This window comes from Bufo gargarizans, chromosome 2 (genome assembly GCF_014858855.1).
Source record: "Bufo gargarizans isolate SCDJY-AF-19 chromosome 2, ASM1485885v1, whole genome shotgun sequence".
Lineage (NCBI taxonomy): Eukaryota > Metazoa > Chordata > Amphibia > Anura > Bufonidae > Bufo > Bufo gargarizans.
This window is the reverse complement of record NC_058081.1, coordinates 533204131-533217121: the sequence shown is the minus strand read 5'-3', so window position 1 is coordinate 533217121 and position 12991 is coordinate 533204131. Positions and strand designations below refer to the sequence as shown.

General features: G+C 42.0%; 1 protein-coding gene across 10 annotated transcripts in view; it reads right to left on the bottom strand.

Annotated features, from left to right (window-relative positions):
- The window catches only part of ABCC9 (ATP binding cassette subfamily C member 9), an 88552-nt gene extending 75795 nt beyond the window's left edge, over positions 1-12757 (bottom strand). For 4 of the 10 annotated variants that reach the window (XM_044281513.1, XM_044281514.1, XM_044281517.1 and 1 more), the window contains exons 1-3: positions 10528-11209; positions 2879-3029; positions 2315-2456 (exon numbers count right to left, since the gene is read on the bottom strand). In XM_044281513.1, the coding sequence (XP_044137448.1) occupies positions 2315-2456; positions 2879-3023 (287 nt within the window). In that variant the 5' untranslated portion in view covers positions 3024-3029; positions 10528-11209. Of the gene's footprint in view, positions 1-2314; positions 2457-2878; positions 3030-10527; positions 11210-12579 lie in introns of those variants that run through there. The other 6 variants (XM_044281516.1, XM_044281521.1, XM_044281522.1 and 3 more) reach the window with 4 other exon arrangements.
- Positions 12758-12991: the final 234 nt, after the last annotated feature.

The window sequence follows — 12991 nt, the reverse complement described above, 5'->3', positions numbered from 1 at the left end:
TACATGGTGTAGCATCATCATTGTGGCTACAGCTCTGGATGTCACTGGAGTATAATACATAATGTAACGGAATCATTATGGCTACAGCTCTGGATGTCACTGGAGTATAATACATAGTGTAATAGAATCACTATGGCTGCAGTTTTGGGTGTTACTGAAGTATAATACATAGTAACAGCATCATTGTGGCTGCAGCTTTGGATGTCACTGAAGTATAATACATGGTGTAACAGCATTGTTATGACTGCAGCTCTGGATGTGACTGGTGTAATGCTCCTGCAGCAAAGAATCTGATATAATTTTCCTCGGAGTTAGTATGTAAAGCATGGATGTAACTACCAGAACAGCAGGAATAGCAGCTCTTATGGGGTCCAGCAACTAAGGGGCCCGTTTGCATTATTTTGTGCTGTGCCATCACTACATTGTATACTGTAACATCATGCATGCATTATAATTGTGTTGTAGCATCACTGTGTGCATTATGCCAATACTGTGACATTAAAGGGAACCTGTCACCGGGATTTTGGGTATAGAGCTGAGGACATGGGCTGCTAGATGACCACTAGCACATCCGCAATACCCAGTCCCCATAGCTCTGTGTGCTTTTATTTTGTAAAAAAAACTATTTGATACATATGCAAATTAACCTGAGATGAGTCCTGTCCCTGACTCGTCTCACATACAGGACTCATCTCAGGTTAATTTGCATATGTATCAAATCGGTTTTTTTTACACAATAAAAGCACACAGAGCTATGGGGACTGGGTATTGCAGATGTGCTAGTGGCTATCTAGAAGCCCATGTCTTTAGCTGTATACACAAAATCCTGGTGACAGGTTCCCTTTAATGTGACTTCACTGTCCACATTATGCTTGTACTGTGACATCACTGGGTGCGTTATCCCTGTACTGTGACATCACTGTCCACATTATCCCTGTACTGTGACATCACTGTCCACATTATCCCTGTACTGTGACATTACTGGGTGCGTTATCCCTGTACTATGACATCACTGGGTGCGTTATCCCTGTACTATGACATCACTGGGTGCATTATTCCTGTACTGTGACATCACTGGGTGCGTTATCCCTGTACTATGACATCACTGGCTGCGTTATCCCTGTACTGTGACATCACTAGGTGCGTTATCCCTGTACTGTGACATCACTGGGTGCGTTATCCCTGTACTATGACATCACTGGGTGCGTTATCCCTGTACTGTGACATCACTAGGTGCGTTATCCCTGTACTGTGACATCACTGGGTGCGTTATCCCTGTACTATGACATCACTAGGTGCGTTATCCCTGTACTGTGACATCACTGGGTGTGTTATCCCTGTACTGTGACATCACTGCATGTGTTATCCCTTTACTGTGACATCACTGTCCACAATATCCCTGTAATGTGACATCACTGTCCATATTATCTCTGTACTGTGACATCACTGGGTGTGTTATCCCTGTACTGTGACATCACTGGGTGCGTTATCCCTGTACTGTGACATCACTGTCCACATTATCTCTGTACTGTGACATCACTGTCCACATTATCCCTGTACTATGACATTACTAGGTGCGTTATCCCTGTACTGTGACATCACTGGGTGCGTTATCCCTGTACTGTGACATCACTGTCCACATTATCTCTGTACTGTGACATCACTGTCCACATTATCCCTGTACTATGACATTACTAGGTGCGTTATCCCTGTACTGTGACATCACTGGGTGCTTTATCCCTGTACTGTGACATCACTGTCCACATTATCTCTGTACTGTGACATCACTGTCCACATTATCCCTGTACTATGACATCACTGGGTGCGTTATCCCTGTACTGTGACATCACTGGGTGCGTTATCCCTGTACTGTGACATCACTGTCCACATTTTCTCTGTACTGTGACATCACTGTCCACATTATCCCTGTACTATGACATTACTAGGTGCGTTATCCCTGTACTGTGACATCACTGGGTGCGTTATCCCTGTACTGTGACATCACTGTCCACATTATCTCTGTACTGTGACATCACTGTCCACATTATCCCTGTACTATGACATTACTAGGTGCGTTATCCCTGTACTGTGACATCACTGGGTGCGTTATCCCTGTACTGTGACATGAATGTGTGCCTTAGACCTTTGCTTCAGAGACCAGTCATAAGCTTTTCTGAAAATGCTGCTGAACTCATGGTGGAATGGGGCCCCATTCCAAGTTTTGTCATGGGGCCCCATGGTTGCATGTTACCCCTCTGATGTAAAGTTCATGTCTCAGGATCCTCCAATGTTTGTGTAGGTGGCATGGACTCACGTATCGGACACGATGCCCTCTGCGATTTCGCACACATGGACAAACAGCAGCACAAAGGTCAGGATCCATCGCAGGCTGTGTCCCGGGAAATGCAGCCAAGTGTTGTGGTGAATTTGGACCTTTGAGCTTTGACTTCCCCATCCTGAAAATAGTACAGAAAACATATAAACATATAAACTTCTATGACGAAGTCACAGGGTCCATATACTCCAAGGTGGTGGCATAATCCTCTACAGCACCTTGGTCATGGGTCCAAATCTGGGCAGAGCAGAGATTGCGGAGCTGACCTCCAAAAACACTCTACCCGGTCAAAAGTTTTCAGGAGAAAACTATTGTAGATTGTCAGCTCCTTCTTTCTTTTCTGTAATTCTCCACACATGTAACCAGGTATAATCCACAGGTATGTTTGCAACTCCACATACTTAGGTGCAGTCCACGTGCATATATGTACCCCCCCTAACCAGGTGCAGTCCACACGTATGTATCATTCACTATGAACCAGGTGCGGTCCACATGTGGCATTTGGGACCCCCCATATCCTCAGATTCTGAGCAGGACACTCACCTATGAACAGAATGGGAAAAGTTATGAACAGCAGGAAGACATGAGGGACGAGGTTCAGGGCGTCCAGGAAGCAGATATTGTTCAGCACCCCGTTGTTCACATTGTAGGAGGCATTTGTGTTGTTACCACAGAACGAGAGGCTCATTTCTTCCTAGAAAACAAAGCATTATGGGGTCAATGGGGGGTGAAGATTACCAGTTACATCATGTCTTATGCTCCAGTCACATCCAGAGCAGCAGCCATAATTCTGCTGTTACCTCTTGTCTTATACTCAAGTCACATCCAGAGCAGCAGCCACAATTCTGCCGTTACATCATGTCTTAGGCTACTTTGACAATAGCGTTTTGGCTGGATCCGGCAGGGTTCAGCAAAGACGCTTCCGTTACTGATAATACAACCAACCGCATCCGTTATGAACGGATCTGGCTGTATTATCTTTTACATAGCCAAGTTGGATCCATCATGAACTCCACTGAAAGTCAATGGTGGACGGATCCGTTTTCTACTGTGTCAGAGAAAAATAATCTGTCCCCCATTGACGTGGGTCATGACGTATCCGTTTTGCTCCGCATCCCAGGATGGAAAGAAAACCGCTGCATGCTGTGGTTTACTCTCCGGTATGAGAACATCCCATTGTATTAGTGATCTTACTTTGGAGGTATGTGGCTGTGAGTCGACCTTGGCACCTATCGGACAGTGTTCACACACTATAGGTAGGTTAGCGGTAGGTCCCGCGCTACACTGAGATATCTTGGCGGAGTGCGCGGGCTGCGATATGTTCCTGACAGGAATATATTGGCTAAAATCTCATTTTTTAGCATCAGTGTGAGGGTTAAGGCTACTTTCACACTTGCGTTCGGGGCTCCTCTTGTGAGTTCCGTTTGAAGGCTCTCACAAGCGGCCCCGAACGCATCCGTACGGCCCCAATGCATTCTGAGTGAATGCGGATCTGTCTGGCACCGTTTCGCCTCCGTTCCGCTCAGCAGGCGGACACCCGAACGCTGCTTGCAGCGTTTTCGTGTCCGCCTGGCCGTGCGGAGCCAAACGGATCCGTCCAAACTTACAATGTAAGTCAATGGGGACGGATCTGTTTGACGTTGACACAATATGGTGCAATTTTAAAAGGATCCGTCCCCCATTGACTTTCAATGTAAAGTCTGGACGGATCCATCTGACTGACAATTAGACTTAGACTTTTTTCTGAAATATAATGCAGACGGATCCGTTCTGAACGCAAGTGTGAAAGTAGCCTATTGTCAGTTGCATACTATTGTGGTGCCCCATTTGCAGTGATCTATTTACTCTTATATTTTAATCCACACATTATTTCATCTTGTGTAGGATGTTTTTGTGGTACATGTAGTCCGCTGCCGGCATCCTCCATTGTATGCATTTTTGGGGATTGAAGTTAGCAACGGATCACATGTGGAGGATCTGCTATAAATAAATACGCTACAGTATTTGGGGTTTAAGCATTTCCTCCCAGTTAGGCCACTCTATTCTGTGATTTTCCCACATCCCACAATGTCTATCTTCTATATCCCCCTTCTTCGCTTTTCGCTTTCTAAAACTTAACATGGATAAAACAGAAGTCATCCTCTTTCCCCCATCTTGCTCAACCCCCCCAACAGACCTATCTATCATGATCAATGGCTGCATACTCTCCCCGGTCAACCAAGTCCGCTGCCTTGGAGTGACCTTAGATTCTGCCCTCTCCTTCCTACTACACATCCAAGCCCTTTCCACCACCTGCCGCCTCCAACTCAAAAACATCTCTCCCATCCGCGCTTTCCTTAACTTTGAGTCTGCGAAAATGCTTGTACATGCCCTTATCATTTCCCGCCTAGACAACTGCAACATTCTCCTCTGTGGCCTTCCATCTAGCACTCTCGCACCCCTCTCATCTATCCTCAACTCCGCTGCCCGACTAATCCACCTCTCACCTTATTACTCCTCTGCCTCTCCCCTCTGCCAATCCCTTCACTGGCTCCCCATTGCCCAACAAATCCACTTCAAAGTACTAACAAACACATACAAGGCGATCCACAACCTATCCCCTCCCTACATCTCTGAGCTACTTTCCCGATACACCCCCACACGCACTCTCCGATCCTCACAAGACCTCCTTCTCTCCTCTCCTCCTATCGCCTCTTCCCACAATCGCCTCCAAGATATCTCCTGTGCATCCCCCATACTCTGGAACTCACTACCCCAACATATCAGACTCTCACCTACAGTGGAATCCTTCAAAAGAAACCTGAAAACCCACCTCTTCAGACAAGCCTACAACCCGTGACACTGCTGCCTCTATACCGCCATGACCCACCTCACCCTCACCTACTGTGTCCTTCTCCCAAACCATGTAGATTGTAAGCCCTCACGGGCAGGGCCCTCTCTCCTTCTCTACCAGTTTGTAACTCATCTTGCTTATGATTAGAGCACTTGTCTGTATTATGTATGTGCACCCCTTATCATATCTACAGCGCTATGGAATGAATGGCGCTTTTATAATAAATCATAATAATAATAATAATTACTTTCACACTTGCGCCAGCAGGGTCCGACACGGGAACAGCTTGCCGGATCCGTACTAACGCTAGCCCATGTGTGCATGCTGCATGCGGCCCGCCCCCATTATAGTGAATAGGGACGGAGCAGACGTGGGCTAGCGTTAGTACGGATCCAGCAGGCTGTTCCCCTGCCGGACCCTGCTAGTGCAAGTGTGAAAGTAGCCTGAAGGGCTCTTTACATGGGCCGAGAATCCACCAAATAATCGATAACAAGCGTTCACAGGATTATCTGACAGCGTAAAGTTGCCACCGATTACCCGATGCATCGTGGATCATTTGTGCGGACACACAAATTGGTGTTTGCCACAGCAGATCATTCTGTGTAAAGAGCATCCATCAGTTGCCAGCAAATAGCGAGTCAGTATGGGGATGAGCGATGGCATTTAGCGATCACTCCTCACCATACTGTGGAGGGGATCGCTGCATGTAATAGCAGCAGTCTCCCCCGCTGATCTGATTCTGGAGTATAATACAGGATGTAATTCAGGATCAGTAGGATATAAGTAAGGACAGTGCTGGATATGTCACGATAACTTTTCGGCACTGTTCATGTGGGAGACAAGATCCAGTGCCCCGTATACAAATATTATAATGGTTTATGACATCATAAATCTGTGGAAAGTTCACACTATGATCACCATGTGGTACAGTGCAAAGACTTGATGTCAGGATCGGTCAGTAGACACAATAGTGATGTCAGCATCTGGCCCCTGACTCCAGCAATCGCAGAGGCGTCCCTCTGGCTCGCTGGTATCAGCTAGTAATCTCAGTATATGAGCTCCTAATCATCACTGTACGATAAATGATTGTAAAAACTAAATTTGCGTATAATGTGTAATTTTACATGACATCTAAAATTATACAATGTATTCAATCTGTATAATGTTAGAATGTAGGAGGATAAAGTATACTGCATAGTGTGTACACTGTATACAGCTCCATGTTATAGAGAGACACTGTATCCTAATGTAAATAAGATGATACAATGTATATATGATTGGATGATATCATGTATATATGTTTATAGAACAATAAAATGTGTATGAGATGATATAATGTATATAATGTGTATGAGATGATACAATGTGTATACTGTGTATGAGATGATACAATGTAAATACTGTGTATGAGATGATACAATGTATATACTGTGTATGAGATGATACAATGTACATACTGTGTATGAGATGATATAATGTATATACTGTGTATGAGATGATATAATGTATATACTGTGTATGAGATGATACAATGTAAATACTGTGTATGAGATGATACAATGTGTATACTGTGTATGAGATGATACAATGTGTATACTGTGTATAAGATGATACAATGTGTATAATGTGTATGAGATGATACAATGTAGATATGATTGGATGATATCATGTATATATGTTTATAGAACAATAAAATGTGTATGAGATGATATAATGTATATACTGTGTATGAGATGATACAATGTGTATAATGTGTATGAGATGATACAATGTATATACTGTGTATGAGATGATTCAATGTATATACTGTGTATGAGATAATACAATGTATATACTGTGTATGAGATGATACAATGTGTATACTGTGTATAAGATGGTATAATGTGTATGAGATGATACAATGTACATACTGTGTATGAGATGATACAATGTGTATACTGTGTATGAGATGATACAATGTACATACTGTGTATGAGATGATACAATGTATATACTGTGTATGAGATGATACAATGTGTATAATGTGTATAAGATGATACAATGTGTATAATGTGTATGAGATGATACAATGTATATACTGTGTATGAGATGATACAATGTATATACTGTGTATGAGATGATACAATGTGTATACTGTGTATAAGATGATACAATGTGTATAATGTGTATGAGATGATACAATGTATATACTGTGTATGAGATGATACAATGTACATACTGTGTATGAGATGATACAATGTACATACTGTGTATGAGATGATACAATGTATATACTGTGTATGAGATGATACAATGTGTATAATGTGTATGAGATGATACAATGTATATACTGTGTATGAGATGATACAATGTATATACTGTGTATGAGATGATACAATGTGTATACTGTGTATAAGATGATACAATGTGTATAATATGTATGAGATGATACAATGCATATACTGTGTATGAGATGATACAATGTGTATACTGTGTATGAGATGATACAATGTGTATACTGTGTATGAGATGATATAATGTATATACTGTGTATGAGATGATACAATGTGTATAATGTGTATAAGATGATACAATGTGTATACTGTGTATGAGATGATACAATGTACATACTGTGTATGAGATGATACAATGTGTATAATGTGTATGAGATGATACAATGTATATACTGTGTATGAGATGATACAATGTGTATAATGTGTATGAGATGATACAATGTACATACTGTGTATGAGATGATACAATGTATATACTGTGTATGAGATGATACAATGTACATACTGTGTATGAGATGATATAATGTATATACTGTGTATGAGATGATATAATGTATATACTGTGTATGAGATGATACAATGTAAATACTGTGTATGAGATGATACAATGTGTATACTGTGTATGAGATGATACAATGTGTATACTGTGTATAAGATGATACAATGTGTATAATGTGTATGAGATGATACAATGTAGATATGATTGGATGATATCATGTATATGTTTATAGAACAATAAAATGTGTATGAGATGATATAATGTATATACTGTGTATGAGATGATACAATGTGTATAATGTGTATGAGATGATACAATGTATATACTGTGTATGAGATGATTCAATGTATATACTGTGTATGAGATAATACAATGTATATACTGTGTATGAGATGATACAATGTGTATACTGTGTATAAGATGGTATAATGTGTATGAGATGATACAATGTACATACTGTGTATGAGATGATACAATGTGTATACTGTGTATGAGATGATACAATGTACATACTGTGTATGAGATGATACAATGTATATACTGTGTATGAGATGATACAATGTGTATAATGTGTATAAGATGATACAATGTGTATAATGTGTATGAGATGATACAATGTATATACTGTGTATGAGATGATACAATGTATATACTGTGTATGAGATGATACAATGTGTATACTGTGTATAAGATGATACAATGTGTATAATGTGTATGAGATGATACAATGTATATACTGTGTATGAGATGATACAATGTACATACTGTGTATGAGATGATACAATGTACATACTGTGTATGAGATGATACAATGTATATACTGTGTATGAGATGATACAATGTGTATAATGTGTATGAGATGATACAATGTATATACTGTGTATGAGATGATACAATGTATATACTGTGTATGAGATGATACAATGTGTATACTGTGTATAAGATGATACAATGTGTATAATATGTATGAGATGATACAATGCATATACTGTGTATGAGATGATACAATGTGTATACTGTGTATGAGATGATACAATGTGTATACTGTGTATGAGATGATATAATGTATATACTGTGTATGAGATGATACAATGTGTATAATGTGTATAAGATGATACAATGTGTATACTGTGTATGAGATGATACAATGTACATACTGTGTATGAGATGATACAATGTGTATAATGTGTATGAGATGATACAATGTATATACTGTGTATGAGATGATACAATGTGTATAATGTGTATGAGATGATACAATGTACATACTGTGTATGAGATGATACAATGTGTATACTGTGTATAAGATGATACAATGTGTATAATATGTATGAGATGATACAATGCATATACTGTGTATGAGATGATACAATGTATATACTGTGTATGAGATGATACAATGTACATACTGTGTATGAGATGATACAATGTATATACTGTGTATGAGATGATACAATGTGTATACTGTGTATAAGATGATACAATGTGTATAATATGTATGAGATGATACAATGTATATACTGTGTATGAGATGATACAATGTACATACTGTGTATGAGATGATACAATGTATATACTGTGTATGAGATGATACAATGTGTATACTGTGTATAAGATGATACAATGTGTATAATATGTATGAGATGATACAATGCATATACTGTGTATGAGATGATACAATGTGTATACTGTGTATGTTATGATACAATGTGTATACTGTGTATGAGATGATACAATGTGTATACTGTGTATGAGATGATACAATGTGTATACTGTGTATGAGATGATATAATGTACATACTGTGTATGAGATGATACAATGTATATACTGTGTATGAGATGATACAATGTGTATACTGTGTATGAGATGGTACAATGTGTATACTGTGTATGAGATGATACAATGTGTATACTGTGTATGAGATGATATAATGTACATACTGTGTATGAGATGATACAATGTATATACTGTGTATGAGATGATACAATGTGTATACTGTGTATGAGATGATACAATGTATATACTGTGTATGAGATGATACAATGTGTATACTGTGTATGAGATGATACAATGTGTATACTGTGTATGAGATGATATAATGTATATACTGTGTATGAGATGATGATATAATGTATATACTGTGTATGAGATTATACAATATATATAATATGTATGAGATGATACAATGTGTATACTGTGTATGAGATGATACAATATATATAATGTGTATGAGATTATATAATGTGTATGAGATGATACAATGTGTGTACTCTGTATGAGATGATACGCTATATGCTGTTTCATGTTATGCACAGATACAAGATATCATAAGATTTGCAGTTTTTATCTCAATGGAAAACTACATATTTCACAACGCCAAGCCGACCCAGGGTAAACAGCATGGCAGTCCAGTCCAGCAGGGAGCAGGGGCCGTTCGGGTTAATCTGCTGCTTGTCACCATACAGACCCTGATCCTGACTAGAGAAATGCTGAATAATGTTCACACCCAGGACTGTGACCCCACAATGTTGTAGCCCAGCATAACTGACACTGCAGTAGTACCCCAGTCTGCACCCTGACTCTTACCTTGTGGGGGTCTGAGGCTCCAGGTCTCTGGTATTAGTCAGGGCAGGTCCCGCTCTGGGGGCTTCTATCAGATGGATGAGGCTGGAGCTGGGATTATTTTTAGGTCGTGAGATCAGTTGCTGCCTCCTCTCTAGTTTCCTCACAGATCTCCCTACTCCAGGCTCCACTTATTTGGAGCTGTGAGAATCTCAAGAACGAGAGAGGAAACAGGAGCGTCAGCAGCTGATCTGGGGGTCCCAGTCACATAGGACATTGGAAGGGTGGGGGTACCAGATCAGAGGTGCCCTATCACGTGGAAGATCTGCTTGGGGTTTCCTCATTTGGTGGGGGGTACCCTGTCACATAGAACATCTGCTAGGTGCAAGCTCCAGATTGTAGGAAGCCCATCTGCCTGGTGAAGGCTCCAGATAGGGGTGACCTGTCACACGGGACCTTCTGGATAAGAGCTGCAGATCAGGGTTGTCCTTTCACATGGGAGAAACGTTCACATGTAATATCTGCCTGTAGATTCCTTATCTGGGGTGCTCTGTCACGTGGGATATTTTCTGGGTGAGAGCTCCAGATCTGGAGGAACCCTGTCACAAGATTTGTAAGGGGTTTCCTGATCTTGGGGGTGTCTTGTCACATGGGACATCAGCTTGGGGTTTCTTGATTCAGGAGTGTCCTGTCACATATGACATCTGCTGACTAGAGGCTCCAGATCAGGGTGTCCTGTCACATATGACATCTGCTGACTAGAGGCTCCAGATCAGGGTGTCTTGTCACATGGGACATCTACTGGACAGCGGCTGCAGATCAGGGGGGTGTCCTGTCACATGGGACATCTACTGGACAGCGGCTGCAGATCAGGGGGGTGTCCTGTCACATGGGACATCTACTGGACAGCGGCTGCAGATCAGGGGGGTGTCCTGTCATATGCAAAATCTGCTTGGTGTTTCCTGATCTGGAGGTTCTTGTCAAATAGGACATAAGCTAGGGGTTTCCTGGGGGGTGTCCTGTCACATGGGATATCTGCATCAGGTCTCCTGATTTGGGGTGCCCTGTTAATCGGGACATCTGCTGGATTTTTTGGACCTGGGGGTATCCTGTCACATGGGACATCTGATGGTTGGGGCACTATTTCTGGGTTTCCATGTCACAAATAAGATCTGCTGCAGGTCTCCTGATTAGGGGTGCCCTGTTCAACGGGACATCTGCTGGAGTTTCTTGGACCTGGGGGGGCACCCTGTCACATGGGACATCTGATGGTTGGGCCTCTATATCAGGTGTGGGTTTCCTGATCTAGAGATGCCCTGCCATATGAGAAATCTGTTGAGAGGTTCCTTTTCTGTTGGTGCCTACTTACAGGTAACATCTGCTGGAGGTTTTCTGTTTTTGGGGATGTTCTCTCTCATACGACCTCTGATTTGGGGGTCCAATGTCTATTGATTTAGGGGGGCTCTATCACTTGGGACATCATATAAGGATTTCTTGGTCTGGGGGTATCTGGTCATATAATACTAGAGGGTTTCATCTGAAGAGCACAGTAATAATACATGAACTCTCCCCATGGGCAATGGCGTACTACATGCAGCATATGGGCCGAGCTCCCTGCAGTGACAGGCAAGGGGGGCACATTGTAAAGTAACAGCTATCCCCCTGCCCCCCAGAGATTTGTAAACTAACGGCCCTCAGCATAATATATAGTCATATGTCAGACTAATGGCCTCGGCATAGCACGAATTCTTACATCGCAGTGCGAACGTATAGGCATCTCCTGCAGGATGTCACCAGAGAGCGCCGCCTAGTGGCCGCTGCGCAATATAGCACAATGCAGAATAATGGAAGATATACTGCAGATATCGTACTCCCATCAGGTTATATCACACTAGGAAAGACAATAGTACATCATACAGAGGCAGATAACAGGGGACGGTCGAGCTGGCGGTCGCCATTCATGCATTTTGTCAGGCTGCAGACCTACGGTAATATCAGCAACGCCTGCCCCTGCCTCCGAGCCTCCTCACTGGAGAGATACCAAGAGAATAACCCCCATTCTCCCCGAGTACTCACAGAACAGTGCACCTGTCAGGGCTCCAGGGATGTAAGCGAAATGCAGCAGCTCCGGGGGATGGGGAGACCCTGGGCATAAAAGGGGGAGGGGTGGGCATCACCCGGTGCCCGCCGTCCTCAGCCTGGAGTCTCCTCCTCCATCGTAGACTCCTGGATACGGACAGTTTCCCATTCAGGGCTCCAGGAAAGCTGGGTGGCATTCATTCCAGTAAACAGAGAGCATCCTGATCAACACTCAGCTTTCCAGGGGACAGATACAACTTGGGCTATGTTCATAGATCGGGGACACAGGTGGCGCAGATTCCGTTCACACATCTGTTATGATCAGAGAGGGTCAGTGTTTATCTGCGGAGATCCGTGTTTGGTTCATATGTAGGATTCTTCTCCTCCATGTACAAGACTGAAAATGAAT